Source organism: Pleurodeles waltl, chromosome 1_1 (genome assembly GCF_031143425.1).
Source record: "Pleurodeles waltl isolate 20211129_DDA chromosome 1_1, aPleWal1.hap1.20221129, whole genome shotgun sequence".
Lineage (NCBI taxonomy): Eukaryota > Metazoa > Chordata > Amphibia > Caudata > Salamandridae > Pleurodeles > Pleurodeles waltl.
In genome coordinates, this window is record NC_090436.1 from 60,165,460 (window position 1) to 60,192,306 (window position 26,847).

The window sequence follows — 26,847 nt, forward strand, 5'->3', positions numbered from 1 at the left end:
ATTTGCATCACAAACAAATAGTTAATCTAAATATGATCCTACACAAAAATAATTCATTTCCAGTAGATGTACTCTCTGTTTTGATGAATACATTACTTTCTCTTTTCAGGCAGCAAACTCCTCAGGTGATGAGGATGTACTCAGAGTGACAGTGACAGATTGCCATCTTGCCCTGAAAAAGCTGCTTCAGAAAGTTCAAGGTGAAGATTTGTTTATGCTGATCAGTTCTATTTTCTATCTAGTAGTGATTTTCTTGTCTAAGCAATATTTGGCTTGCGTAAGACGTATATATGATTAATAGCAAAGAATGGTACAATGTTACAATGCGTTTTACGCGGCTGTACACAAAATGTTTATTTAGCCAACATTCAGCAAGTGTGAAGGACAGGAGATTTGAACAAAGCAGAACACAAATGGTGGTATGTGATAGAAAAAGACCATACCAGGGGACGGGGGTTGGTAAAACCAACAATGAAGTTAGGTTACAGAGGAGTAAAAGATGATAGTGAAAGAAATCTACCCTTTGTAGTGCAGGCGCATGAAACAACGTGTGTATAGATCAATGAAATACAAGCATAAGGCAGAAGGGTAGTATTAGAACTTTCTGTGAGTGGGACTATCTAACCCTGTGCTATCTGCTTCTCAAGTAAGGTTTAATTGGTATCACTCAGACACCCTAACCTTGAGTTGGGCAGGGCCATTGCCAGTTAGTGAAGATGTTGGCTGAACTGATTCTTAATGGTCCCATTATCATGGCATGGATCTCCCATTAGCATGGCATGGTAGAAACCATACTCCCCTTTTCACACCTGTGATAAACACCTCAAGAGTAAGTTGCTATATTGTGCCATCAGCGGTGCTTCTTCTGCAAGCCCCCCGAGCCTTGCACCACACAATTGCTGTGCCTTATTGTTTTTCAGCCTCTCAGATTTCGGCTTGACTTCTGGTCTTCTGCTCTTAACTATTCCAACTTTTTAATTACATCCCTCCTCTTGTGCCTATTGAGGGGTCCATTCTTCTCAGGGAACCCTTAAATCAGTACTTCATGATAAGCGTCCTCTAAGGAAATATTTCTGAAAAAAACATCTTGGCTATAGCATGTTAATCCATGAATATAGGCAAAGAGCAAAATAAATGTCATGGCAACTATGGGTGGGATCAATTTTATTGATATAATTCCTGCTCCGTGGTGCCTGGGGTGGATCCACAGTATAAGTAGGTTACACAAGCAGGTTTTCTTAATAATTATTACTGGCATTTTTATGATGGAACATCAGCTTGATGAAAATGAACAGCAGCAGGCTACATCTTGTCTGCAGCAAGTACAGATCAGGGCTTAAGGTTTACCACACATATAATAATAATTGACAGAGCAAAGCTCTTTTACCAGTTAACAGACCACAAGACTCAGTTGTCTGTGGTAGGCGGGTTCAGACGTGCTGCAAGGGCTCTGGGAGCCCATTCCATCATAAGAGTAACCATCCGGTCTCCCGTAACTCCTGGGTCCACAATATTTCTATCTAGACCCCCCTTCCCCCATCTTAGTGAATTCTCAGGGTCACCTTCTTCCTTTATAGATTGTTTCTCAGGTGCCTTACCCTACTTCATTACCCTGCACCATAGTGCAATGGTAGGGTGGGAAGAAGTCCTCCATCCCCTGCTCACAACCTCTTTTGACGATCAAGCTACATCATTTGGAATTTATAGAAGGGCAATCTATGGCGTCAAGAATGACTCAACTCCCAGTAGAAGTTTTAAGTTAACTGCCCACCTCATTCTGAATGATATGGATATCACTGAATGCCTCAGCAGTGCACAAATACCATCCTCCATCCTGTAAATGTGGCACTTGCGATCATGTACCAGTTCCATGTAGAGTTGAGTTCTATAACAGTAGGTTATGTGTAGAATTTATAACTGAATGAAGCAGCGACTGGCCTGCATGGCCCCATCTCTTTGGTGGATCACAGTAGCCTGCAAATCTAGGTTTCGCATGATCCCTAAATGCCAGTCCCATTTGCCTCTCAATCGTTCCAGGTGATCCAGCATTTGTTATACGATTGTCTTGCATCCCAAGTGCAACACCTCATTTATCAGCACTGTAGTTTTAAGTGGGCTTTACTGGGCTAAAATCAGGGATGTCCCCTTCTCATCCTAATCAACTCTGAAAATGGTAATGCTCGACCAGCCCCTTTCATACACCTTATACAAAGTTTAGGAATCATTCTAATAGGAGTGGCCATCATTATGCATGGGATAGACTCATTTATGCCAGAGTTGGCAACAGTTAGATCAATCATGCTCAAAATAGATCACTAACACCCTGTGACGACTATCACTCTGTGTTTGCCCATTGCCTTTAAATCCATGCATACACACCATTTAACAATATAATATTAATTTCCTTCTGATACTATGATGCCAAGCGATGTTACATACGACTTCTTATACCTAGGGAGGACAGGCGAATGAGATGGGACGGGATGAGATGTTTACACGAGGCACACAATAAAGTGCGAGCACAATTGTTGTTGCAGTTTTTCTCTAATTCTTATTGTTGATTAACGAAAATCAATAAATACATTTTCCAAAAAAAAGCATGCTCAAAATATATCAACAATTGCCAAAGTTATAATGACCGGGACCACAATTTGGTTAACAGTGCCCGAAAAATGTCAGTAATTAGCATCATTAGCTCCACAAAAGGATGATGGGGAGCGTGCTGAAACTTTGCAAACCCTCAGTCACAGATCTGGATTAAATCCATTGTTCTTTTTCTCACCATGCCACCTAAGTTTGGACCAATCCATATGCAAATCAGCCTTGACCCTGATCCTCATGGGAACATACCAGCCCGAACTCCAGGCCAGGCCCTTCCTGGACCGGAAAGAAGCATTCTGGGACCGGTTTCGGGGCATTGCCCCTCATCCGCCAGGCTAGCTTGAATCCAGTGGCACAGTGAGCAAGAGACCAATGTCTGTGGATGCCAGGGCCAACTTACAGTGACTATAGCACCCCCCACCATCTGCAGTCCTGGAAGGTCCAATATGGGCATTGAGGGTGCATATGTCTCCGAAGCCCCAGTTCGGCGGAACAGCGCCTGCCAGGCCAGAGCTGTGCACGCCATCGTATCAATGCCCGCCCTGATTCACTTTGTAGGGTGGTGTATCGCGCCAGATAGCTTGCGTGACCACATAGAATCATGTTCAGGGACTAGGTGCGGTAGGTATCTAATGGGGTGGATCGAGAAGTGTGCATAATATGCCTGGGTGCAATTGTAGAATAATTCCAGATTAGAGGCACATTTTCTGAATTTTATTTGGATGGAATATTTTTTAGTACTCTACACTGCTCATTTTAATGAGGTTGACATGATTGTATTTTCAGTGGTTATTAAGATGGTTTGAACTTTGTGCTTTATGTATATGGGTGCAATATTTCAATCCTGGTATAGTTATTAGTACAATTTGTGACACTTGTTCCAAAAAAAGGCAAAAAGCTGAAAGTCTTGCTATTGGTTTCTTGGGATCACAGGTCTGCCAGCTGCTGTTCTTAGCCTTCCTTTGGAGCTGGCGATTCTCTGCAATTCCATTGTTTTCAGCATCAATGTGACAGGCGGCTTCACAGACCAAGATGGGAAGGCAATACACCAAGGACTTCTTAGAGGTAAAGCCAGTTTGCTCGCTAGACATTGATTGATCATTCTTCTCAATAATTTGGTCCCGCCATACATTGTTTTCCAATGTTGATAACAAAAGGAAGGAGCAACCAATAGACTACTCTGCATTTTAGGATTGAAAAGCCTTTAGAATAAGGAATGGTGCTCTACACATATTCTGATTACATTTGAATAAAATCTCAGTAAAATCCTTTGCACTGATATTAGGCTGTGTGGCTAGGTTTATTACTCCGCTTCTATGAATTCAACACGCACCCTGAGAACGCTGTAACTGATTCCAGCCATTGCTTTTCAATGGACTTGTTCAATCTTCCACTATCTATTGTGGTAATGATGCCACATAAGTACTTAATGTATCTTTCTAAATATATGAGCTGGCTGATGTTGCACAAATCTCCCCATATGCTGAAATTTAGATTTTTTACACTTCCATGTTCTCTTGAGAATTGCACATATTTTGTCTCTCCGTTTGTATTCCAACATTAACCACGCACTCTTACTTTTTATTGTTTATTTTTACTGGTACCTCCCCCGCAATGCAAATGACTTACTATCCATCCTCAATCATAGAACACTTGACTCACTCTTGGGCTTTCAGTTTTACCTGTAAGCTGCTCAGTAGCCACACAAAGCACTGGGAAAGGCTACATTTCCCTGGATCACAGGTCACCACAGCATCACTGTCTCAGACAGGTACAGTAGGTTACTCAAAGCAATTAAGATACTGCTACATCCAATGTTGCCCCTTTCTCACTATGTGGCTACCCTGCAACCTAGTGGCATGACCAGCACTTCTCGAATAGCTGTTTAATCCCAGTGTTGCCCCCCTGTACTGAACAAGCAGAGATAAGCCATTTGTAGTCATGCCCCATTTGTCCACCTTTTAGTGGATACTCCTCATAGTTTCCCCCTCCCTCCAATTATTGTTGTGGGTTGGAACCTACATTTCTACTACTTATCGACTGTTACTACGTGGCCTTGCTCTATTTCTTTTAAAGGTTTTTATGTTTTTCGCCTCTCCCTTTCCTTTTTCCCCAGTCCAGTAGCTTAGTTCCAGATTTAAGCCATTCACACAGTGTCATCATTCCTTTGCAGTATCTGCCCAAGCATAAAGCACTTAGGAGCATCCAGGAACCATACTCTGTTGCACCATGGGGTCCACTCCCTTTCTTGGCAGGGTTGTCTGAGCTTCTCTTGCACCATAATACTGGGACAGTCTCTCGTGGGAGCAGTGTTTCTCACTCATTGTGCAGAGAGACTGAGTATGTCTCTGTCCCTGAGTGCTAGTAAGGAGACCAAGCGAGTTGCCAGGGAGTGAATCGTCGTTCCTCCGATGCGCCCCCTAAATCACAGCCTCAGTCCCCGTCTTATGAAATCTGGCTGACTCCAGACAGCGTCAATGTGTTACATTCCTGGCCTTTTGTATGCACATCGCAGTTTGAACGCAGTCGCAACCTGACAAAAGCCATTGCCTTCACCCTAAAATATTCCCTTGGGAGCCATTGGAAGCCCACGCTCTAGCTGAGAGTAACTGTCTGTTTGCCTAGCCGCTGGTGCCTTCAAATCATATTTACCACACGTGGAAAGTTTTTGTGAGTAGCGCCTATTTGCAAAGCAATACCTGTGTAAAGCTGACACACACTCACATAGAACGTGTGCATTCACATAGTAATTCCAGACACCGTCAAAATAATTTCATATTTGTTCTTCGTTCAGTACTCACCAACATACTGCCCTCACTCTGAGGATTTGGGAAATACCTTTGGTTCTTTTGGTGTCATTCACTTTCTGGTCAACAGTACTGTAGGAGGTACCCCCCTCCTTACTCCAGCCGCAGCTTTCATCTCGGTCCTGTTGATCTGTCCTCTTCCGGTCCTACTGTTTGGTAGTAGTCAAGAATCTCTGCCAAATGAACCCAGGTAGAGCATCAGGCACAGAAAAGGCTCTACTAGAGTCATCATCCAGGTCACCATCACACAAGACCCAGGGTCTTTCTTCACCTGGTGCTGGTGAGCATAAAGAACTGCATCCTGCTAAGCCATAATTCTCAAGGGTAGTAGAGTTGCAAGAGGTACCCTGTCCACTGAGCACCGAACACTGACAATGCGGACATCTATGTTTTTTGACGGTGCTTTCAATTTGCCTCGAACATCTGTGCTTATCATGACCTCATAGGGACTCGTTCAATACAATGCTTCTTTTGTAGAACAATTCCTTTCTTTTCTCAATGACGTCTGTAATCTTCAGGACTTGCGTTCCTCTGGATCGTGTGCCATGTTCCAGTGAATCTTCTAAACTGACCTCTTAATCTTGTTCTTTCTCTTGCTTATTGATTACCAGTTCTGGATATTAGGTTGATCTGAATAAGTCTTATCTTTTCCACTGGGTCCTTCTGATATTCCATCTAGGTAGACGTCCTCAAAGAAGTATTTCAGAAGACTTGTTTGATTTTCTGGCATTTATGCGTGACAAAGTAATTGATCCAGAGGTTCCAAATGATTTTAAGTGGATGACATACAAAGCTGCTTCCCTAATAGAAATAATGCCTCAGGCCCTGCTCTGTATGCTCAAGAGCAAAATAACTGGTGTGCGATTTTATAAAATATCTACTTACCCAGAGGACACAGTGATTCATAAATCTACTCGCGTTAAAAAAAAAACTCCACTTGTCTTTTTTGGTGCCATGTCGTATGGTTACAAATTATGGCAGCCCCTCTGATTATGCTCATGTTATATAAACGTTTGGATTCTAGCAAGGCTCTGATTCTCCCACTTTTCCATAAGACTTTATAGAAGGTCTGGAAATAGTGGGAAGCTGTATTTCCAGAGTTAAGAGTGCACTGTGAGGTTGTGTACATCCATTAACTTGCTTGTGGAAGTTTATTTACCAAGTCCTGTTCAGTCTCTTCCAACACTAGAAAAAGTTGGAAGTTTACTTGTGGCAAGGGCAGGAGTAGAACATGTTCTATAGGGGGAAAAACTGGAGTATAGAAAAGTAAATTTGCAATCACTCAGCAGATTTTTACATAAACAAATACAACATAACATAGGTGCATATTTGTAAAGAGCACGTTGACCCTATGGTCTCTTGGTGTTCAAATAACTGATGTTTATTGTTACCCAACTAAATGAACCTCATTTTATTGACCTTGAAAGGATGAAAGGCTGAGGGGATTCAAACCTGTGACTGTATATTTGCTCATCTGAAAATGGCCTTCATGAAAGTTCGCTAGGAGTACGATTTCAGGAATACGTCTGTAAACCTTTGTGAATTTTTTTCTATAAAACCTTTTTTATTAGTTTTCCAACCACGGTGTGGCAGTATCTCTTGCTACAGGTATAACATGTGAGAGTGCGTATAATGGCAATACATATCAACAATTCAATCTTTTGAATCCAACAGACGAAATCCAAAGTCCATACCAAATCGTTCTCATCATTCCCTTCCACCCCCAGCGTTGTGAAGTCCCTCATTCCTAATGGCTCCCGGAACCCCCCGTGGCCCTCTTGGTCTCTCCAATAGCCGTGGTGTAACCAAGCATGGTTCCAGGTTTATTCCCCGTGCCTCCGCCCACCCAACCCAATATTTCTAAGGGCATCCTCGTGCCTTGTAAATGGTACGCTCCTAACCCATACAGTGATCCATACTCTTAGCCCACCCCTCAGCTGGCGGTGCAGCAACATCTTTCCAAGCTTTTGCAACATCTCTTTTGGCTACCACCAGGCCTAACCATAAGAGTGCTCCTTGAAATCTTGTACCCCCCAAGTTGTTTGTGACATTTATCAGCATCAGCTTGGGTTCCCTCGGTGTATGCCATCCTAACACTTCCTCCAATCTCTCCAGAGCCCCCTCCTTGAAAATACTTTCAAAACAAGTGAGGCTTTCTTCTAGATCGCTCATCATTCTTTGCTAATTCTCTTATAATTCAATGTGACTTTCTGACTTTTCTTTCATTAGGCAGAAAGATTTCTAGCAATGTATACTAAGCATCTACATCTGTTGGAGTGTGACTTAATAACAGGAGTGATGCTCAATTCAGGTTTCTTATAATCCCTTCAGATAATGATTCTCCTGCATTAGGATTAAGAGAACATCTACGCCTTTTTAGCAACATGCTCACATAGATCTGAAAAGCAGACTCATGCACTCATTTGTTGTACGACAACTAGTCTGGACAGCCACAGTGAAGCCTTAATTCAGCTTTGTAGATTGATTGAAAATCTTTTTGTCTAGTTTCATTCTAATTGTTTTTGCTGACATCCCTTTAGGAGTGCAAAAGGTGCTGAACTGTAGTCTAATAAGATACTTATCATGGTGTTTTGAATACTCATAGTCCTTCAGCCTTCCTTCTTTCTTAGCAGTCCACCTGGACCTTCTTTGTGTTCCCTGGAATATATGAAAGCATCTCTTGTGGAGTGGAAAGTAATCAAAAGGTTACGCTTGAAGGCAAACTTCAAAAGTCATGCTTATGTTCTTTTGTCCCATCTATTAGGAAGAGGAACTTCACCTGGGTTGCGAATTATGTGAAAATTAGGGACCTGATGAAATATGATGATAGCTATTTTCCTTTCAGCATTTTAAATAGGTGTTATGCAGACCAAAGGCTTTCAGACCACGTGCTATACAGTTTAATCGCCCAGTCCAGAATGGAAATGAGAATTAGGGGTAATCTTTATTAATTGCTTCATTTTGGTGTTTTTGACTGTTTCATTTTAGGAGTAACTGCATACCACTAACCTTGTACTTATTTGTGGGAAATTCCTCATTGTAATTCTGCATAACGGCAAAATAACATCATTTATTTTAGCTCCTTTAGTGGAAAAACAGATTGAGAAGGAAGGTCCATCAACAGACTTCATGCATCGCAAATGCTTTTATTTTGGCTAATGAAACAACGAGATAACTTTAAATTACTTATCAAACATCCTGCCAGCAGCCACGCCCCTGTAAAAGTTTTCCAAAGTTAATTGTTCTCAATCAATAACCACCTTTTATGGCTAAGCTTTCTATTTAGAACATACATGCATAAAGTCAGTAACAATAGCTTATCAAACCCTTTTATAAATCAAATCACTAAAAAACTCCTGTTACTTTAATGAACAGTATGTCATAAAATGCTAAGGAAACAGATTAGATTGACTCTGAAATACCCTCATCTAATTTAGAGAGTCATTTGGTGTTTCTTTAAGGCAGATGCTATGTTTGCTTTATTTTTGATATTTGTAAAATCATTTCCTCCATCTCTAAGTACAATGTATGTTAAAAAAACATAGCACAGTGCTTTCTAAATCCTATTCAATATCTATTGAAATGTCATAGTACTATTCTTCCCTAATTCTTCCCTAATCCCTAAAGTCTGTCCAATAAAAGTATTCATAAAAATACTTCAGGTTCTTCTGTTTCCATCCATCTAGCAATAGAATATCTACTTTTAATATTGGCCTTCTCCTACAAAGCCACCACTTTTATTAGTTCTCATTGCTGAATAACATCTATAATCTAAAGAATATTTTCATCCTCATGTGTTGAGTTAAGATATAGTATTCTGCTGCTGGATTTCACTTCTGACATCTGTGAATCAGGTGTATGGGTTCCAGAATGTATTCTTTGAATTTACACATTGTAGATGATACATATTTGAGACTGTACTCCCATTGCAAAATGTATGCAACCATCTGAATAGTCCACTATTTTAAGATCCATTGTTCTAATGTGTGACCAATTTCATTTCTGTTTTGTCTGCAAATATACTAGACACCAGCATGGCCAACGGGGGGGGAAAATATCTAAGAGGGTCTTGGCTGCCTAAGGAAATGGGTGAAACAAATGTGCTCATCGTGGAGGGAATCCTGATTCCAATATTGTGATAATTGCTTGATTGGGGGTTATTTTGTTGATTTGTGGTATTTTCTTATATTTCAGAGAAATCTTTTTCCACATGAAGCACCTTGCTATTGTTTATATCTTCTCCTCCCACAAATGTGATTACTAGCAGATCACCCATGTGTAACTGCAGTATCTGGCAGTGTTGAATTGTTTGTGAACCTAATGTAACTTGGTACAATACCAGAATATGCAGTTTTAAATATCATGTTATAAAACTATTGTAGCCAGAATATCAGCTACCAAAATAGTGGGAAGGAAAGTATGCTTACGTAAGTATAGATTTACTATTCTTAACTTGATATGTATGTACCTTGACACTTTATATATCTTCAAGATTCATAGACTTCAGGTGAAGAATAGTAGCTCAATGCTTACTAACATGTACTTCTCATCATAATATTTTGTTTGTCAATATTTAGGCTATGATATTTTGGGATACGTTATTTTTGTGCAGAATACTGACATACAACCATTCGTTTTCCTGCTTATTGTTGAACAAAAATAAGTATCAAACCATTTTGAACAATGTGAGTGTGTCTTAATGTATTTAGAGGTTGTTACCCAACATATAGTTCAATAGGGGACTGCCCAATAATTTTTTTTATCTTCTGTTTTTCAGGCAGTAAACAAATGGGTACCACAATGGTCTTTTTTAAGCCCCACTTTGTTTAATAGCTATGCAGCTGTACTGGTCAATCCCATTAGTTCCTTTCGGATGAAGTTTATAACCTTTGTGGATGATTCTCAACTGGTTATAAGATTGGATGACAAGCTCTGAGAAAGAAAATCTAAATTTAAAACTGGTCTTGTCTGGCCTGGTGTCAAATTATTTTTTTGTGTGTGTGCAGGAGGCAATGGTCTTTGAAGTGTAAGTGGGGCTGGGTACATCCCTTCCTCAGTCATCCTGCCAGGATAGCCAGTCATATCCACACCTATCCCCCTTTGTGTCACTCTCGAAGGAATGCATAAACCCCATCAACAGAGCCATTTACAGTAATGTGACTCAGGACACTGTGAGAAGGCACACATGGTTGGGATTAGAAAGTTCCAACATTCTAAAAGTAGCATTTTTAAAACTGTAACTTAAAATATGACTTCACTATTAAAGAGTATGTTAAATTAGAGTTCATTTGAATGTAAACAGCGTATCTCTATCTGCTCCCATTCTAAAGTTAGCACTTATTAAATGTAAACTGGTAACCCACCATTAGTCAATGGGGCGGATAGGCCTTGAAACAGTGAAAAATGAGTTCAGGAGTTATGTACTGCCAGAGCATGTAAAACCTAAGTACACATGTCCTACGTTTTAAATACAATGCACCCTGCCCTATGAGCCTTTAGGGCCTACCATAGGGGTGTTAAAAAAGAATGTTTAGGCCTGGCAAAAGGTTTATTTTGCCAGATCGAAATGATATTGTAAAACTGCACGCACAGACTCCAGTGGCAGGCCTCAGACTTGTTTAACAAGGCTACTTTAGTGGGTGACACAATGAGTGCTGCTGCCCACTAGTAACATTTAATTTACACGCACGTACCATATGTTAGGGAATTAAAAGTACATTAAATGTACCAATCAGGTGCATACCAGTTGTTTTAGGGAGCACCACATGCATCTTACCACTGTTGAGCAGGGGAAAAGTGCACAAAGTGGTAAAAGCCAGCAAGAATGGGTTCAGTAAAAGAAGACAGTGGAAAGCAAAAATTTGGGGTGACCCTGCAGAAAGGGCCAGGTCCAACAAGCACTGAACTGCATTTTATCTTAATTGTTGGTTGTCATACCATGATCCTGTGCTTTACCTGATATTCTTTACTGTTCTTGTTTTCTCAAACATGTATTATTTGTATTCTTTTAATCAGTGTTTCCAACTCCAAGCCTATTTAATGACCAATATGGGGTCTTTTCTTGCACATGAAGCTACTCTGCTGTTTGTTTAGATACAGACTGAAAATCTGCAGCTTATAAGAAGTTGTTTTTGACTCTTATACTTTCCCCAAATATGATGCTTTCTGAAATAATGCACAGAATGTTAAGCTGTATTAGCTGTTCAGAGTCCCAGTACACCATAAACTTGACTTATTTGGTGTCAAATGGCCTAATACTGGCATCTCCTCATGTTTTCCCAGTTTTGGAAACTAGTTGCCCAAGCAGATCAAAGCTGAGTTGCGCAGAGCTGTGGCCGAGAATACTCAGAGATGTGAAGGCAGAAGAGTTGGATCCATCCCTACATCAATTAGCCGGACTTCAGGCAGCACTGTGGCTGGCTTCTAATCAGATACAGGATTTTAAAGCTCTCTTTCAATTACTGAATACTACTCAGGTAACTATTTGTTTTTAACACATTTTTATTGCTTTCTAAACACAATGATTACAGAAACAAGAATAAAACACTTGGCAAACCAGGGTGTAAGGACAAGGTGACAATGTCAGCAGAATAACAGTTGAAACAACTTATATCTAATAACATGGAGCAGGTTCTGCATTAATTACCTCGGGTGTTGAGCATGGGCACATGTTTAGAGTCACAGATGGATAGTCTGGCACAACCCCATACATCCAGATCAACATTCACAGCTACAGTAAACCAGTCAGTGTTCAACGGTCTGGGAATTCCCGTGCTCATGGTGTCCCTGCATCGCGTGTCCTCCTAGGGCTGAAGTACTGACCATTGGGGAATCCCAGAGTGTTCCCTCCTCCACCACAATTCTCCCCCGGGATTCAATTTAGGGCAGGACAACAATATTGCATCCATCCTCGGTAGGATTTGTATTCTACGTACCCCTCTATCCTCCTCCCTCCGGATCGCCTCTCTTTCTCACAGTCTGCCCACCTAGTCACCTCCTTCCACCATCTGTACACGTCTGTGCCCCCAGTAGATTTCCAACCCATCGTCAATTGTCTACAGGCAAAAATGGATGCCATCTCTACAAACCTATCAGTGGCCTTATGAAACAGTGCTGCATCTGCTATGAAGACTCAACAAACTTAGCTGCGGCGTGCATTCAGAATGTCTATCTGTAACTCCCTGGACAACCCGCAGGACCGTTTCCCAATAGTAGGTGAGCACAGAGCAGTCCCACAACATGTGGTAAAAGTTTGCATTCTCTACGGCACAGCAGAGGCATGCCGATGATGTCCCGGGAAGCATAGCGTGCATACGTTGCGGGGTAAGGTATGCCCTGGACAGGAAGTGAAACTGAACCAGCTTAAACCAAGCATTGTGCAACACTTTAGGGGTGGCGGCCAATGTCTTCTTCCAGGCCGCATCTTCAAAAGAGGGCCTGAGGTTTGTCACCCACCTCTGGTACAGTAGAGTGAAATCCACCAAGCTCCCCGTAGGAGAGCCCTAAAAAGGAGCGTGACTGTCTTTCTCTTCCCTGTGCTGAGGATTAAGTAATGGAGGCATTCATGTTTTGGGGGTTCTGCGGACAACGAACCCCATAATGCCTGGACCTTACCTGTCAATTCCCCATACAGGGGAAGTGCCCAGCTGGGAGGCCGTAAGAATCCTGCAGTCCCGGGAAGGGAGTGAGTTCACCCCCTGTAAACAGGTTACTCATTATAGTGAGTCCCGTCTCGGCCCAGGTGTATAGACCTATCCAGTTCGCCGGTGAAGGCCAGTATGTCGCGGTTAGCAGAGGGAGCTCAGAAGTATAGGGGTTTTCATGTGCGTCCTTTTCAGTACCTTAGCCCGGACATGCTTCGCCGTTCTAATCAGTATATTTTCATTATGCACCATTGATGTGGGTGTGGTTTCAGAAGGATCCGGGTCTAGAGATCTCAGGATGGCAGGCCACGCTCTCATGACCCAGGGAGACCCATAAATGGGACCACTACTTGCCCACCCCCTGCAGTTGCACAGTTCATGGTCTGGGGCCATCATTTCCCATTTGGGAGCCTTAGCTCAGTGTTGTCCAAACTTTTTATCGCCGCGGACCGGTAATGTTTGATAATTTTTCCGTGGCCCGCTTGTCCCATTGTGTGACAAGCGGGCCACGGAAAAATGATCAAACATTTACCGCCCGTCACAGTGGGGCAGCCCGGTGCCGATTGATCCACGGACAGGCACCGGTCCGCGGCCCGTGGGTTGGGGAACACTGCCTTAGCTTCCATGGGGCTACTTGCCATCTGAAGGAGCCCCAGTACAAAAACAAGAGCACCCCATCCAGACCCTGAAAGAACCTTCCAGGGAGTTCAGTCGGTAGCGCTGCAAACAAGTAAAGAAAGCGCTGCAATACAACCATCTCTAAAATCGATATTCCGCTGCTCACTGAAAGGAGGAGTGTAATCCAAAAGACAACCAAGCGTGGCTAGAGCCTTGCCATAATTCCCCTCAAAATGCATTTACATTCTGTAAATCACCACACCCAGGTGTTTAATAGTGGTCTGCTCCCAGCCCAGCGCAGGCGCGATCCGAGCCTCCCATGGTTCCCCGAAGTCTGGGTGTAGCGTGTATGCACTAGATTTATGCCAATTGCCCGAAAGGCCTGACAACTCGCCAAACATGGTTGGAGCTGCTAGGGCCCCCTCCAGATCGGACTCCTCCCCACGCATGTATAGAGTCCTATCGTCCGCATATAGCTAAACATATAGAGTATTTGTCAGAATCTGCAGTCCCCTATAGTGCCTACGCCTTACAGCCAGCGCAAAGGCTCCATGGCCAGAGCAAACAAGAGCGGTGAGAGCGGGCACCCCTACCTGGTGCCCCGTCCAACTGGGTAGGATTCTGATATCACTGATCCCATCCAGACTCGTACCAACCGGCTCGTGTATAATCGCCGTGTCCAGTTGGCAGATTGGAGCCCGAATCCCATCTCAGTCATGGTGGTATAGAGGAACTCCCAGCGAAGGGGATCCAGGGTCTTTTGAATGTCCACTGATAACACTAAGGAGTCCCGCTGGAAGCTTTTATACACGTCTAAAGCTTGCATTGGTTGGGTATATTTGGAATGGTACTTCTAGTAGGTACAAAACCCGTTTGGTCGCGGTGGGTGTATCAGTAAACCTACATGGGGTAGAATCCGATTTGGGCAGGGAAACTATTGCGGCGCTGAACAGGGAGGGCATGAGCAGACCCTGCTCCAGAGCCCTGTTATAGACATCTAACTACTTAGGGGCCAAGGCTGCCGCATAAGTGGCATAAACCTCGATGGGGAGCCTGTCCAACCTAGGGACCTTGCACTGAGCCAGCTCCTTGATCGCACCCTTTACCTCCTGGACAGTAATAGCTGCACCGGTTTGTTTCGCAATCATGGGGCTCAGGACCGTGGGTGATGCATCGCCTATATACTGCAGACGTTCAGCCTCTGCAACCACAAGATACAGTTCGCAGTAGTACTGCGGGAACACCCTAATAATCTCTACCTGCAAGAACGCGTCCTGGGCTGGCGGGCCCCAATCGGCCCCTGTCCTCCTTCCGGAGAAGACATGCCAGCATACTTCTTGACTTATGTCTTTTTTTATCTGTACACCCTGTAATCGTACTGCTTCAGGCGTTCCACCAATGTGAGTATTTTCTTCTTTTCCTCCAGGAACTGGGCCCTACCTTTGGTCATCGCTCCCAGATCCAAATCTTCAATTATCTTCTCCTGTCAATAAATATCAATGTGTAACTGGGTGCGTATGCCCGAGTTATTGGAAACGCAATAGCCTGCACCACCACCTTGAATGCCTCCCGTTCCACCGCGAGCGATGACACCGTGACCGCATTTTCCAGCCAGCCTCACCCAATGATGTTCAGAACGCCGGATCCTCAAAGGGTGGGATCCAGACACCATGTCACAACACTACTATGGCGAGGTTACCATTGGTCAGTGCAGAATAGGGGGTTATGATCTGAGTATATCCACATTGAATACTCTGCATGTGTGGGGTTGTGCGTCCGCCAGAAGTCTACCAGATCCCAGTGCCTGATCCACTCTGAAAAGAACCCTGCTAATTTATGCATGGGGGAGGCTGACAAAGGGGGATATGACCTGTCAACCCTTTTAACTATGACATTGGCACCTTAACAAACATTCTTGTGATAATAGGCGAAAACGCTTTATCTTGTTATACATCAAATTGCAATTGTGTAATATATTGTATTGTATTGTAATCGTATGTTCGATGGCATCTGTCGCTGTAGATACACATGTTGTGCATAGCCCGCCATCTGGTGTTGGGTCGGAGTGTTACAAGTTGTTTTTCTTCGAAGAAGTTTTTCGAGTCACGGGACCGAGTGACTCCTCCTTTTTGTCTCCATTGCGCATGGGCGTCGACTCCATCTTCGATTGTTTTCTTTCCGCCATCGGGTTCGGACGTGTTCCTGTCGCTCCGAGTTTCGGAACGGAAAGTTAGCTAACTATCGGAAGATTTTGTCGGTATTGTTGCGTTCGGGATCGGCTTAGATAGAATCAACACCGCATCGAAGATCGAAGCGCTCCAGTGCCCTTCGGGGTAGTTTTCGATCCCCCGTCGGGGCCTGGTCGGCCCGACCGCGTGTAGAACAACGCTGATGGAACGGACCCCGTTCCGTTTCTGTCCCAAATGCCACAACAAATACCCGTATACAGACCAACATTTGGTCTGTAACCTGTGCCTGTCGCCTGAGCACAGTGAAGAGACTTGCGAGGCCTGTCGTGCGTTCCGGTCCCGAAAGACACTCCGAGACCGTTGAGCCAGAAGACTTCAGATGGCGTCCACGCCGACAGCTCACCGAGAGTTCGAGGAACAAGAGGAAGAAGAAACCTTCTCGATCCACGAATCGGACTCCGAGGAATTCGACGATCAAAGAACTGTGAGTAAGACGTCGAAAACAACACATAAGAAAACTGACAAGGCCCAGGGGACGCCACTGCCACCAGGCCATGGCTCGACCCATAAATTCGGTGACCGACCATCGGCACCAAAAAAGGCCCAAACAGTGCCGAGATCGTCCGACTCCGGTCGAGACACCGGCACGCAGCCTTCTCGGGATCGAGAAAGTTCTGCAGAAAAACATCGACACCGAGATAGCGGTGCCGAAACCGCTCGACGCCGAGACAGCGGCACCGACGAAGATCGACGCCGAGAGGTTTCGACTCCAAAAAAGAAGAAAGTCACCTCGGAGCCGAAAAAAGATACAGACAGGGTTTCGGTGCCGGAACGACCCGCAACCGACCCAGTTTCAGGCTCCTATTCAGAGGAGCAATCACTGTCCTCTCAGATGCGAAAGCATAGATTTGAGGAAGAGCTGCAATCCACCGAAGTGGACCATACGCAAAAACGTATTTTCATACAGGAAGGAACAGGAAAAATAAGCACCCTTCCCCCTATTAGGAGAAAAAGGAGACTGGAGTTTCAAACAGACCAAGCACCACAAACAAAAATGGTGAAAAAGGTAACTCCGCCACCCTCTCCTCCACCTGTAACTAATGTCTCACCAGCACAAACTCCATCACATTCCCCGGCTCACACCACCATGAGCCAAGGTGACCAGGATCAAGACGCTTGGGACTTATACGACGCCCCAGTGTCGGACAACAGTCCAGAGGCGTATCCTACAAAGCCCTCACCACCAGAAGACAGCACAGCATATTCTCAAGTGGTGGCTAGAGCGGCAGAATTCCACAACGTAAACCTCCACTCAGAACAAGTCGAGGATGACTTCTTATTCAACACCCTCTCCTCCACCCACAGCTCCTACCAAAGCCTGCCTATGCTCCCAGGTATGCTTCGGCACGCAAAGGAAATCTTCAAGGAGCCGGTCAAAAGTAGGGCAATAACACCAAGGGTGGAAAAGAAATATAAGGCACCTCCCACAGACCCTGTTTTCATCACCACACAGCTGCCACCAGATTCCGTCGTAGTAGGAGCAGCTCGTAAGAGAGCCAACTCCCACACATCTGGGGATGCACCACCCCCAGATAAAGAGAGCCGCAAGTTCGATGCAGCCGGAAAGAGAGTCGCAGTACAGGCTGCAAACCAGTGGCGCATCGCTAACTCTCAAGCACTACTTGCGCGCTATGACAGAGCCCATTGGGACGAGATGCAACACCTCATTGAGCATCTACCCAAGGAACTACAAAAGAGGGCGAAGCAGGTGGTTGAGGAAGGACAGAACATATCGAATAATCAGATACGCTCCTCTATGGACGCAGCGGACACAGCTGCAAGAACAATTAACACATCTGTGACTATAAGAAGGCACTCATGGCTACGAACGTCTGGGTTTAAACCAGAGATACAGCAGGCAGTGCTCAATATGCCATTCAACGAGAAACAACTGTTCGGACCAGAAGTGGACACGGCAATTGAGAAACTAAAAAAGGACACTGACACTGCTAAAGCCATGGGCGCACTCTACTCCCCGCAGAGCAGAGGCACTTACAGCACCTTCCGCAAGACAACCTTTAGAGGGGGGTTTCGGGGTCAGGCCACACAAGCCAGCACCTCACAGGCAACACCGTCCAGCTACCAGGGACAGTACAGGGGAGGCTTTCGGGGCCAATACAGAGGAGGGCAATTCCCTAGGAATAGGGGAAAATTTCAAAGCCCCAAAACCCCTACAACTAAGCAGTGACTCAGATGTCACTCATCCCCTCCACACAACACCAGTGGGGGGAAGGATAGGTCATTATTACAAAGCATGGGAGGAAATAACTACAGACACTTGGGTCTTAGCAATTATCCAACATGGTTATTGCATAGAATTTCTACAATTCCCTCCAAACATACCACCAAAAGCACAGAATTTATCAAAACAACATTCCGACCTTCTGGAAATAGAAGTTCAAGCACTATTGCAAAAGAATGCAATCGAACTAGTACCAAAGACACAAATAAACACAGGAGTTTATTCACTGTACTTCTTAATACCAAAAAAGGACAAAACACTGAGACCAATCCTAGACCTCAGAATACTAAACACCTACATCAAATCAGACCACTTTCACATGGTCACACTACAAGAAGTGTTACCATTGCTAAAACTACAGGACTACATGACAACCTTAGACCTCAAAGACGCGTATTTCCATATACCAATACATCAATCGCACAGAAAATACCTAAGGTTTGTATTCAAAGGAATACATTACCAATTCAAAGTATTGCCGTTTGGTTTAACAACCGCACCAAGAGTCTTTACAAAATGTCTAGCAGTAGTGGCTGCACACATCAGAAGGCAGCAAATACATGTATTTCCGTATCTAGACGACTGGCTAATCAAAACCAACTCACTGACAAAGTGCTCACACCACACAAATCAGGTCATACAAAACCTCTACAAACTAGGTTTCACCGTCAACTTTGCAAAATCAAACATTCTGCCGTGCAAAGTACAACAATACCTAGGAGCCATAATAGACACAACAAAAGGAGTAGCCACTCCAAGTCCACAAAGAATTCAAAATTTCAACAAAATCATACATCGCATGTATCCAACACAAACAATACAAGCAAAAATGATATTACAACTCCTAGGCATGATGTCCTCATGCATAGCCATTGTCCCGAACGCAAGACTGCACATGAGGCCCTTACAACAGTGCCTAGCATTACAATGGTCACAGGCACAGGGTCACCTTCTAGATCTGGTGTTGATAGACCGCCAAACATACCTCTCGCTTCTATGGTGGAACAGTATAAATTTAAACAAAGGGCGGCCTTTCCAAGACCCAGTGCCACAATACGTAATAACAACAGATGCTTCCATGACAGGGTGGGGAGCACACCTCGATCAACACAGCATACAAGGACAATGGAACGTACATCAAACAAAACTGCATATAAATCACCTAGAACTGCTAGCAGTTTTTCAAGCACTGAAGGCTTTCCAACCAATTATAACTCACAAATACATTCTTGTCAAAACAGACAACATGACAACAATGTATTATCTAAACAAACAAGGGGGGACACATTCAACGCAGTTGAGCCTTCTGGCACAAAAGATATGGCGATGGGCAATTCACAACCACATTCGCCTAATAGCACAGTTTATTCCAGGGATCCAGAATCAACTTGCAGACAATCTCTCTCGAGATCACCAACAGGTCCACGAATGGGAAATTCACCCTCAAATTCTAAACACTTACTTCAGACTCTGGGGAACACCTCAAATAGACTTGTTTGCAACAAGAGAAAACGCAAAATGCCAAAACTTCGCATCCAGATACCCACACAGGCAGTCCCAAGGCAATGCCCTATGGATGAACTGGTCAGGGATATTTGCCTACGCTTTTCCTCCTCTCCCTCTCCTTCCTTATCTGGTAAACAAATTGAGTCAAAACAAACTCAAACTCATATTAATAGCACCAACTTGGGCAAGGCAACCCTGGTACACAACACTGCTAGACCTATCAGTAGTACCCCACATCAAATTGCCCAACAGGCCAGATCTGTTAACACAACACAACCAACAGATCAGACATCCAGATCCAGCATCGCTGAATCTAGCAATCTGGCTCCTGAAATCCTAGAATTCGGACACTTACAACTTAGCCAAGAATGTATGGAAGTCATAAAGCAAGCCAGAAGGCCATCCACTGGGCACTTCTATGCAAGCAAATGGAAGAGGTTTGTTTGCTACTGCCATCATAATCAAATCCAACCATTACACGCAACTCCAAAGGATGTAGTGGGTTACTTGCTTCACTTACAAAAATCTAACCTAGCTTGCTCTTCCATTAAAATACACCTTGAGGGAATATCTGCATACCTGCAGACTACCTATTCAACTTCACTATATAGGATACCAGTCATTAAAGCATTCATGGAAGGCCTTAAAAGAATTATACCACCAAGGACACCACCTGTTCCTTCATGGAACCTAAACGTTGTCTTAACAAGACTCATGGGTCCACCTTTTGAACCCATGCACTCTTGCGAAATACAGTTCCTAACCTGGAAGGTTGCATTTCTCATCGCTATTACATCTCTAAGAAGAGTAAGCAAAATTCAGGCGTTTACAATACAAGAACCTTTTATACAACTACACAAAAATAAGGTCGTCCTAAGGACTAATCCTAAATTTTTACCAAAGGTTATTTCACCGTTCCACCTAAATCAAACGGTAGAACTACCAGTGTTCTTCCCACAGCCAGATTCCGTAGCTGAGAGGGCACTACATACATTAGATGTCAAAAGAGCATTAATGTACTACATTGACAGAACAAAAAACATCAGAAAGACTAAACAACTATTTATTGCATTCCAAAAACCTCATGCAGGAAACCCAATATCAAAACAAGGTATAGCCAGATGGATAGTTAAGTGCATCCAAATCTGCTACCTTAAAGCAAAACGACAGCTGCCCATTACACCAAGGGCACACTCAACCAGAAAAAAAGGTGCTACCATGGCCTTTCTAGGAAATATCCCAATGCATGAAATATGTAAGGCAGCCACATGGTCTACGCCTCACACGTTCACCAAGCACTACTGTGTAGACGTGCTATCCGCACAACAAGCCACAGTAGGTCAAGCCGTGTTAAGAACCTTATTTCAGACTACTTCCACTCCTACAGGCTGATCCACCGCTTTTGGGGAGATAACTGCTTACTAGTCTATGCACAACATGTGTATCTACAGCGACAGATGCCATCGAACTGAAAATGTCACTTACCCAGTGTACATCTGTTCGTGGCATCAGTCGCTGAAGATTCACATGTGCCCACCCGCCTCCCCGGGAGCCTGTAGCAGTTCGGAAGTTAGCTTCAGCTTTGTACATTTGTATATATATTATTTAAACCTTAAATAGGTACATACTTAGTCACTCCATTGCATGGGCACTATTACTACAACACAACTCCTACCTCACCCTCTGCGGGGAAAACAATCGAAGATGGAGTCGACGCCCATGCGCAATGGAGACAAAAAGGAGGAGTCACTCGGTCCCGTGACTCGAAAGACTTCTTCGAAGAAAAACAACTTGTAACACTCCGACCCAACACCAGATGGCGGGCTATGCACAACATGTGAATCTTCAGCGACTGATGCCACGAACAGATGTACACTGGGTAAGTGACATTTTCATTATATAGCGCTTACTACCCCTGACGAGGCGTTGAAGCGCTTTTCGATGAGTAGCACGCTACTCCGGAAACCAACAAAAATTAGTGATGGATTATGTTGGAGTAATTGTGTAAATATATGTTACATTTGGATAATATAGAACATTATGCTGTTTGTGCTTTCCAAATTACACATTCCAACCTTTCTCCCCTTAGCTATCACATGCCGGTTCCTGTAATATAGCTTCAGCTCGACTTCATGTGAGCACTGCTGTCCTTTGTACAGAATCCCACGTTAAAGACACCTCGGCTGCACGCAAGGTGCTCTGATGGCTCTTTGAACTAGGTTTGTGCTATATCAGATACCAAAATAAAATGATGCCAATTAATCATTCATATACTTAGAATAAGCCCCATGGATCGACCAGATCAAGCAAACAACATAATAGTTTGAATTCTAAAAGTGCTTTTTAGGCACAAAGATTTAACCCTTTGTTTGTCAGATGCAGCCCTGAGTTTTGAAGGCTGCAGCCAGTACTCAGCCACAGTGTCATGCTCCTGCCCAGCCCCCCCACCTCCATTTTCTGTTCATCATGAGAGTATCTCAAACCTTCTCTAGGCCTCTTTTAAGTCCAAGCTCATTTAATATGATTTATCTGAATTGCTCTTACCTTTTGTTTTAGAAGTAACCACATTGCTGACCCTACATGGCATTAAAGAAAATGAAGGATAATAACCTACGGAATAAAGTGAGTCTGTTTGCAGAAACTCTACTCATAGTTGCAATACTTCTTGGATGTACTCAGTAAAATATGCTTAGAAATGCTAACCAAGAAAAAGGTAGAGCATCCACAGACTTGGATATCTTCTTAGTAACTTGCTTTACCTGACTCTGATCCATGTGTACGCGGGCAGGCTGTGAGGAAAGCTCCTCCACGCTGTCTTGATTACCCGTGATACCTTCCTAGCACTAAAGAACGATTCACTGGGCACAGATTATCTGTGTTGCACCTTACAGAGCCTGGACATCTCCAACTCTAGGCCTGCCTGAGCGCACGTGGTGCTCGTGGGCCACATACCTATCCACGTCTCTATTTCACTCTTTGTCTTCATGGCGCAGGACACTACATGCTGTCCTGCCTTTTCAGCTCTAGGACCTCCAGACACCAGGCTCTTTAGAGGCATTTCATCAATATACTTTTTACACGCAGCAAATTGTGACTGGAGCCAGGCAGGTGTAAGTGGAGGCATTTATTATGATAGTAGCTGTGTTATCTGCACGTAGTATAGGTAACTCGGGTACAAGGACTTGTGTCCTGCTAGGATATTCATGTCACTTGTGCAGACCTCTTCAACTTTGGCCAGATTCCATGTGACACCCTCAAGAGTATTGAGATGGGACCTTATTACATCACTGTGACTATGGTCATAAGACCCAGGACAAGACCAAGAGAATGGCAGCAGTTACATCTAGACAAGTACAGGTCACAACACAGTTGCTCAAGTTTTTTTGCCAAAAAGGAAAGATGCGGGGATGAAATTGGATGTTAATTTTCCTAGCAGCGGTATGATTATTTTAAATTTAAATCAACCTTCTAGGAGTCAGAGAGGAGGGACAGGTGGAAGAGAGAGGAGAGGCCAGTCATGGAATGAAAGGGCTGTTGGGTTGTTTTACTGTTTCTTTTATTATTTAGGGGTTAGGGAGGTCTGATGAAGTGCATGATAGCTAAGTTGATTAGAGTAATGGGTTAGGTCAGGAAGACTGCGGCAAAGATGTTGAGATGAGTGGAATGTATGACTTAAATGATCAAAGTGAAGTGTTGAAGCTGGAGTGGACCGTGAGAAGTGAGCTTAGAATTTTCCTTCTGATGGAAGCATTAGAAAACCAACAGGATTCAAAGTCGCACACATTAAGGGTAGGCTTGTTTGGGGTGATACATGGATGGAAAAGGAACAAATCTGATAGTGTGACAGTTTTGGTGATTATGTTTAAATGAGGAGATTATGTTTATGTGGTACTTTTCATCTGGTTTTGTCAAGAGCAGTGGTGATCTTGGTGAGAGCAGCTTTATATGTTCTGTATCTTTGGATCATTGACAGTCATAAGTGTTAAATAATTCCCACCTGTTTGTGTGGATCGTGGGATGCTTTTAATTTAACAATCTGAGGGAAATCGAATGGGATGTGCCTTTTAAGTTGTTATGGTCACACTCTGTGGGCATTGGCGGAGCTGGCTGCTATATGCCTTCCGGAACACATGAAGAGTCCATTTTCCGACCTGATCAATGACATCTTCGAAGCAGATCCTGAAGTCGGTTCGGACATCATAGCTGTGTCCCAAAGCATGGTTCATGGGCATGTTGCCATGCCTGCATGCGTTCCACTGGCTTTTCAGGAGCTGTCCAGGCTACTCTCCCATGAGACTAGCCCTTCGATTGTAAGTGGCTATTCTCCCTGGGATGCTTCAAGAACAGCAGAGCTGTGTCTCACTTGCTGAGTCTTGCCTCTATGCTGTAGTAGTAGCACCATCCGTAACAAAAGTTGTGAGGGTGTAACCATATTGGCTGGGGTAACCTTCTCAAAGAGTCCAGACACCAAACAAATATACTGCTTGTTTCAGGGCAGGGAGGTATTTAGGGGTCGCTGTGACCAGCAGCAGCAGCTTATCCTGTCCTCACCATGCTCTGCCAGTTCTGCTGCCTCAAAACCTCTCGGACCACCCCACCCGTCCTTTACTAAACCATCTTGTTTGGGGAGGTTGGGAGAAGGGTTTAGCACCTTTTCACCGATTGGAAGATGATTGCAATTGGATGTATGAGCCATCCAGAGAGTCTGCGAGGGCTCAGTTCAAACCTTTTTCCCTCCCTCCAAACCGCGGTCCTTCCACTAGGGCATTCTCTTTGGCACACACCTCAATTTTGGAGGCAGACTTCTTTGCCCTGCTGATAATAGGGGTCACAGAGGTGGTATCTCAGGAAGAAACAGGTACAGGATTTTACTTCCTTTAGTTCTTTGTTTTTTTATGAAGGACGAAGGTCTGAGAAGACCCAACCTAGATTTTCCTCTTCAGAATACTGTTTCTTAGCCAAGTGTTGCTGTCCATGAATTAATGGGTTTGGGTGACGTCCCCGGATCAGTAAGATGTCTACTTCCATCTTCCCGTTATCCCAGTGCACACACATCACCTGAGGCTCAACAGTTCACAGCCTTAGTGATGAGGCTGACAAGTGTGACTCTGGCACTTATGACGGCTTCACTGAAGATGTCAGGACTTCATGTATTTCCTTAGTCGGGTGACTGGCTGGTGAAAGCAGAAGGCTAGACCCAAAATTCTCACCTCACCGCAGCACAGAGTTTGACCTTCACAGGAACGGTGTGGAAAGATATGCACCTATAACACATCTATCTCCCAGTTTGGCAGATCTTACATCTAGCTTGGAATCATGGCCTCATGCATCCTGTTGGTTCCTCACACCAGATGGCAGATGAAAGCTTTGCAGTGTTGTCTGTGATAGCAGTAACCCCCGCATGAAGGGAGCCTCTCGATTTGTGTGTATGTCTTCTGTGGGTTCACTCATACCTGCAATGATTAATGGAACTTTCCAGTCTCATCGTGGGCTGTCTGCTCAGATCTCCACACCCGCAGGTTGCTGTAGTCATGGATGACTCCGCGCTGGTCTGGGACACAATTCTAGGTGACATAATGGCATGAGGACTTTGGTTTGCGTCGGAGCAGCATCGCTCATAAATCTGTCTCTCTCATCATTCCTTCCATCTCGGGGAAATTTATCAAGATTCTGTCAGACAACACCATCACCACCCATTGTATCAACAGGAAGTGTGGTCTAGGGCCATGGACTCTGTGCTGGGAGACTGTTCTCCTGTGGCAGTGGTGTTACAGTTCTGACAGGTTCCTTTAGCATAGGAGTGAATGCCCTCAGTTTGCCTTCGCTGAAGGACGACAAGTGGGAGCTACTCCCCGAGGTGACTTAGTTTGTGTGCCTTGTTGAATATGTAGTAGGTGCCACATGACACCCACCTTTCTGACGTCCTGCATGTCCTGCTGCCTCCTGCACAGCAGGTATTGACAGTGGCTACAGTCAAGGCTTACTCGTCTTCCCTGACAACATTTTCATTGTTGCTCTGTGGGATTTGAATCTTGTGTTGATTTTCGTAATGGCATTCCCATTTGAGTCGATGTTTAATTGCCCGGTTCCTCTTCTTACTCCGAAAACAGAGTTACTAGCAACAACTTTAGCTTGTAGGGTTGGAGAACTTCAGATGCTCTCAGTACATCCACCTTTGACTGTTTTCTACCTGGAAAATGTGGTCTCTCTATGCCTGCCCATCCTTTTTACCTACTGTGGGTTTTGCCTTTCTTCATTCTTCCCTCCCCCTCATCCCACCAAGGAAAAAAAGGAACAGCATAGACTGGACCACGGTTTGTGTGGTTTCCTTCTACATTGACCACACTGGACTGGGCAAAGTAGATGATCAGCTCTTTATGGGATTCACTGGAGCCAAGAAGGGCAAGACGGTTACAAAATGCACCTTTTTGAGTTGGTTTATCCTCTGTCGCAAGATCTGCTACATGCAAGCCATGAAAACCCCTTTGTAGAGCATTTAAGCCCAGACCATGAGAACCCTGCTTGTTTCTATATGCCTCACTAGAGCCGTTCTGGTGGTTGAGATCTGACATGGGCCATATAGTCATCTTTGCACACTTTTGCAAAACATCACTTTCAGGCGCACACTGATGGATACTGTGCTAGGACTGTGTTACATGACTTCTTCAGTTAATCTGCATTATTGCTTTCGGACTCACTCGTAAGGTGAATAATCTGCAGGAAGAAGCACCCATTAGAAGGCAAAGTTATTTGCCTTTTGTAACAATATTTCTGGTGGATATATAATCTTCCTGTAGATTTCTTCTTGGCCTTACTTCTCCCCTGATAAGTTAGTGCTGTATATACCAATTTGCTATGGAATGCAGACATGGTGTGTGCTTTATTTGTTGCTGATAATGTCTCAGTTCCTCTCTACACACTTCTCTAGCACAGAAAAGTCACTAACTGAAGCCCTTGTGCCGGATGGCACCTCTCATAATCTGGTGTTGTGGGGTCAGGCAAGTAGGGTCGCGTCTATAGTCACATGGTTCTACTTGGCGGTGCTTGAGACCTATTGCTGGGTAGAGATTTTCTCTACCAGTCTGACGCCTTGATGAATATATGCTTAAGGTGAGGATTCTACGGGAAAAGTATATATCCACCAGAAACATTGCAACTGACGGTAAGTAACTTTTTCGTTC

General features: G+C 44.1%; 1 protein-coding gene across 1 annotated transcript in view; it reads left to right on the forward strand.

The window, feature by feature from the left end:
- Positions 1 to 26,847, forward strand: part of FANCG (FA complementation group G) — a 176,787-nt gene that overhangs the window by 23,777 nt on the left and 126,163 nt on the right. The window contains exons 2-4 of the mRNA XM_069212638.1: positions 110 to 200; positions 3,535 to 3,666; positions 11,691 to 11,884. Coding sequence (XP_069068739.1) covers positions 110 to 200; positions 3,535 to 3,666; positions 11,691 to 11,884 — 417 coding nt within the window. The remainder of the gene's footprint in view (positions 1 to 109; positions 201 to 3,534; positions 3,667 to 11,690; positions 11,885 to 26,847) is intronic.